Source organism: Bison bison, unplaced genomic scaffold (assembly GCF_000754665.1).
Source record: "Bison bison bison isolate TAMUID 2011002044 unplaced genomic scaffold, Bison_UMD1.0 scf7180017864039, whole genome shotgun sequence".
NCBI classification, from domain to species: Eukaryota; Metazoa; Chordata; class Mammalia; order Artiodactyla; family Bovidae; genus Bison; species Bison bison.
In genome coordinates, this window is record NW_011494611.1 from 2,023,597 (window position 1) to 2,028,733 (window position 5,137).

General features: G+C 50.1%; 1 protein-coding gene across 1 annotated transcript in view; it reads left to right on the forward strand.

The window, feature by feature from the left end:
* Positions 1-5,137, forward strand: part of TNC (tenascin C) — a 103,993-nt gene that overhangs the window by 90,432 nt on the left and 8,424 nt on the right. Inside the window, exons 24-27 of the mRNA XM_010835131.1 lie at positions 712-844; positions 2,444-2,595; positions 3,592-3,688; positions 4,542-4,703. Of these exons, the coding sequence (XP_010833433.1) occupies positions 712-844; positions 2,444-2,595; positions 3,592-3,688; positions 4,542-4,703 (544 nt within the window). The remainder of the gene's footprint in view (positions 1-711; positions 845-2,443; positions 2,596-3,591; positions 3,689-4,541; positions 4,704-5,137) is intronic.

A 5,137-nucleotide genomic window follows, 5' to 3' on the forward strand; every position in this document is an offset into this window, starting at 1 on the left:
AGCTTTTAAGTCCAACTTTTTTCACTTTCCTCTTTCACTTTCATCAAGAGGCTTTTTAGTTCCTCTTCACTTTCTGCCATAAGGGTGGTGTCATCTGCATATCTGAGGTTATTGATACTTCTTCCGGCAATCTTGATTCCAGCTTGTGTTTCTTCCAGCCCAGCATTTCTCATGATATGCTCTTCATATAAGTTAAAAAGCAGGGTGACAATATACAGCCTTGACGTACTCCTTTTCCTATTTGGAACCAGTCTGTTGTTCCATGTCTAAACCTTTGCCCTTTGTGTGATTCATGTTCCTACCAGATTAAGCTGAGATCATGGCATTCACTTTTTCAAAGTACTTTCTAGGAACCTCCATTCCTTGTCATGATAAACTTCAAAGTCCATAGGTTGACACTGAAGGTCTTTTATAATCTGGTGTCTTCCCACCTCTTCTGCTGCTCCCCTCAGTGAAGTATGGTTGAGGCAGCTCATTGCCTCCTCCTATGACTTGAATTTGCTCCGCCCCTTCTGGCCCCAGGAGCTTTGCTCACAGGGTGCTCTCCTCATGTCTAAGTCCCTGACATGAGCATGGAGCCTGGCACAGAGTGGGGCTCAGTGTATTCTTGCTGAACAAAGAAATGAATGGATGGGTGAATAAAGGAATGTATCATCTATACCCTGTGGATTTATGTGACCAAAGGCTATTTTATCTTTCTTCTGCCCTTAGGAAGTCGTTCTGGATCCAGACACCACCTCTTACAGCCTGACGGATCTGAGCCCATCCGCCTACTACACAGCCAGGATTCAGGCACTGAACGGGACCCTAAGGAGCAAGACAGTCAAGACCATCTTCACCACGAGTAAGGGGCTCTGGGTGGGGCTGGGGGGCCGGCGGGGGCCAGCCAGGCCTTGAAATCACACTCTGTGAGACTGAACCAACCCTCCACTTCTCCTCTGACTGCTACTTTAAATGCTTCTATCACATTTTGATAAAAATCAGTTACCTGCAGTTACCTGAAAAGCTGGAGGAATGTGGATGTAGCAGGTTACAGGACTCGTGGTGGGAGGGAAGGAGGGCCAGCAGTGGGAACAGCTGGATTCACTCCCCATCGCCACCTGCTCTGTGTGATGGAGGAGAGTTACTGCCATTCTGCAAGTCTCAGTTTCTTTATCCATATGATGGGATTAATAATGAGCCCTTCTTCATAAGGATCTTGGGAGAATCTCTGTACTGAACTCCCAGCCCAGTGGGTAGCCATTGTTGGGGCTCCTTATAAGCTCAGTGTTCTCCTTCAGCATGTGGGCATTTATAAAGCCTCCTTACCCTCTAAAATCACAAACAGGCCTCCCATGTAGGCCAGGATTATCTTGCCCAGTTTTCTGGTGGGGAACAGAGGCCCCCAGAGACTAAATGACCCGCTCAGGATTATACCATGAGTTAGAGTCTGGTCTGGGCTCCAGTGTTGCAGGAGCAGGGAACCACACCCAAACCCAGCCAATGGAGAAGAGGAAGGGAGGAGGGGGGCTTTGGAGAGCTTTGAACTGGGTATACAGACTATATCCCAGCGCTGCCTCCTGCCCTTCACACTTCACTCTGGTCACTCCGCACACACCTGCTGAAGGAGGGGCGGATGCTAAAGCACCTGTCTTCCAGATCTAATGCCAGGTGTGAATGTGCCCTAAAGATGCTCTCAGACCAGGTTGTGAAACAGACAAGAAAATACCTAATGAGACAATCTCAGGGGAAGGTAACATACATTGAGGAGGTCAGAACAACAACAAAAAAGAGCTGCTATGATCATCACTTCTCAAGTCTACCTGCTAATAAGCATAGTCCCAAGATCATCCATTTCTATCCAGTGTTGAATTTTTTGCACCACGTTACCACAAATAGAAATTCCCCAGACATTCCTATGTTAGCCTTCTAAGATTCCCAGGCTCAGAGCAGTTATATGACTTCTCCAGTGTCCGAAGGCAAGGAAGCAGCAAGTTCAGGACTAGAACCCTTCCTTGTTTTTGGCTTCAGAATCCTTTGAAGAGTCTGAGATGCATGCAGCCTGCCAGAGTGTCCTGACCCACGGTGAGCCACGCCCTGGGTGCTAGAGACCCAGTCATCCTGGCCAACACCTGGGTGTCCATCAGGTGTTCATGGGGTGCTGCCTGCATGCTCCTGATTGATCATAGTCAACCTGACACAGCCCTCAAGCAGATCAGCGCTCCTCCCACTGGTATCATGGTGGCTCCCATCAATACAAAAGGCTGAAATGGGTCCCTTTTATCCATAACCTCTGCGCCTCGCTGCACTCCCACAAAATAGTTTTAATCCCCCCCTTGCACACAAGAGAACAGAGTCTCGGAGAGGTGAAGCTGCTTGTCCTTAGGCGCCTAGCCAACAAGCACTTAGCCTGTGACTTCAAAGCTCCTGCTCCCGAGAATCACTCCCCCTTCTCATCCTGCAGGTGGAGTCCTGTACCAATTCCCCAGGGACTGCTCCCAGGCAATGCTGAATGGAGACACGACCTCTGGCGTCTACACCATTTATCTGAACAACGACAAGACCCAGAAGCAGGAAGTCTTCTGTGACATGACCTCTGACGGGGGTGGATGGATTGTGAGTATCCTGGAGACAGGCTCCAGGCCTCTCAGACAGGAGGGGTGGGGGCAGAGGAGAGGCGGGGAGGTCCCCTCCATGCCCTCTGACCTTAATGTGCCTGAGGGTTTGCAAGACAGTGCCTGTCACATGGAAACACTCAGGAATTCTCTCTTAAAGTAATGGGAAAGAAGCTGAGGATAAAGAGCAGTTCCTCATTTTCTCGTAATTTATCTTATTTGATCCTCAAACAGCTCTGTGATGTATAAATGGCAGTGATGTATAAATGATGTATAAATCCTCGAGCCCATTAAGTTTACTGATTAACACTGGCCATCTACCAGGCACTAGCATGCTAAGAGTTTTCCATGAATGATTTCAGTGCCATTACCATATGAGCTAAGTAGTACTTTTTAAAATTATTGCTGTTATTCGGTCGCTCTCTTCATGACCCCATGGACTATAGCATGCCAGGCTTCCCTGTCCTTCACCATCTTCCAGAGTTTGCATAAACTCATGTCCACTGAGTCAGTGATGCCAGCCAACCATTTCATCCTCTGTTGCCCGCTTCTCCTCCTGCCTTTAGTCTTTCCCAGCAGCAGGCTCTTTTCCAATGAGTCAGCTCTTCACATCATGTGCCCAAAGTATTGGAGCTTCAGCTTCAGCATCAGTCCTTCCAATGAATATTTAATTATTAAATTTTATTTTTTAGAGCAGTTTTAAATTGGCAGCAGAATTGAGCAGGAGGTTCACTGAGTCCCCACATGTATGGCCTACCCGGACACATCACAATCACCCAAAGCTGGGTGGTGGTCTTACTCATCCCTGTCTCGGGGGAGAACGCTGAGACTCCGAGAGGGGAGGTGGCGTGTGTGCACTGACTTGCACGCCAGATTAGTGAGGACAGAGGTGGGGTCCGGTGCCTTTCCCACAGTGAGCATTTCCTCCTCTCAGAAAGACGCCTTCTCGTTCCTTCAATGGCTTAAGCTCACCCGGATTCATTGCTTGTGTTTATAGGTGTTCCTGAGACGCAAAAATGGACGTGAGGACTTCTATCGAAACTGGAAGGCCTACGCTGCTGGATTTGGGGACTTAAAAGAAGAGTTCTGGCTTGGTAATACAGCCTGCGCGTTCATGCCCCAAATGCCCATTCGGCAACCCTGTCGTCTGTCCTAACCCACAACAAAAAGTGGGAGAGAAACGAATTAGGAGGAAACGATAGCTCTGGTGGTCGACACAGAATATCAGATTCTCAATGGAAAAAACTTGAGATTCTCTGGGTCATTAAAAATAAAAATCTGTTCAGAGGAGAGCCAATAGCCTGACCCTAAGAATAAGCCTAGCCTTCCGTCAACCCCTGGGCCACTTGGAGCATTATCCTCACTGATGTCCTTCACCTATGCTGACTGGGTCCCTCAGAGCCACACCCTCCAAGCCTCCCAGCAGCCCCACAGTGTACAAAGCTCCCATCTTGCACCTGGGAAAATAGCCCCAAAGAGGTTAAACTGCTGACCGTAAGGATCTAGCCAATAAAGACGTGAGTGGCACCCGAATTCTCTCAGCCAGCACTACCGTGGCATCCCCCACCCCCCACTGTGACTCACACTTTGCCATAACCTGCCCCTGGCACAGGGCACCGTCATACATTCCAGCATCTGAGCCTGGGAATATCTGCCCCATTGCCGTTCACAGGTAACGAGCTTAGAGTGGAAAAGGTAAGCTCTCCACCTTATTTCCTTTGATATTCACAGCACACTAGGAGATGGGCAGGGCAAAGAGGTCAACCCAATCTTAGCTGAGGCTCGGACACTGCATATGTGTCACCTGATGCTGTAACAGCAAGGAGCCGAGCAGGTGCGTCAGGCAAAGCTCTTTAGTACACATGGAGCCGCTGCTCTCAGGCGGTGAGGAGGAATGAACGCCTCGGTCACTGTGCTTCTTCGGTAACCCTCGCCTGTCGTCCACAGGGCTGGACACTTTGAGCAAAATCACAGCCCAGGGGCAGTACGAGCTCCGGGTGGACCTGCGGGACCACGGGGAGTCGGCCTACGCCGTCTACGACAAGTTCAGCGTGGGAGATGCCCGGACGCGCTACCGGCTGAAGGTGGAGGGGTACAGTGGCACGGCAGGTGAGTCCAGCGGTGCGGCAGGTACGCACAGCCACTCGCGGAGCCCACGGGACCTCGAACACGTCTCGGGCTTTCAGCTAGTTCCCCCACTCAGCAGTCCTTCCTGCATCGGCCCATCCACTTATCCACAAACATTTGATAGGTGCTAATCTGGCAGAACTACAATTTAACAGGGCTAGGTAGATACTTGGGAGAAGGAAATGGCAACCCACTCCAGTACTCTTGCCTGGAAACTCCCATGGACAGAGGAGCCTGGTAGGCGACAGTCCATGGGGTCAGGAAGAGTCGGATAAGACTGAGTGACTTCACTTTCACTTTTCACTCTCATGCATTGGAAAAGGAAATGGCAACCCACTCCAGTATTCTTGCCTGGAGAATCCCAGGGACGAGGGGGTGCCTGGTGGGCTGCCATCTATGGGGTCGCACTGGGTTGG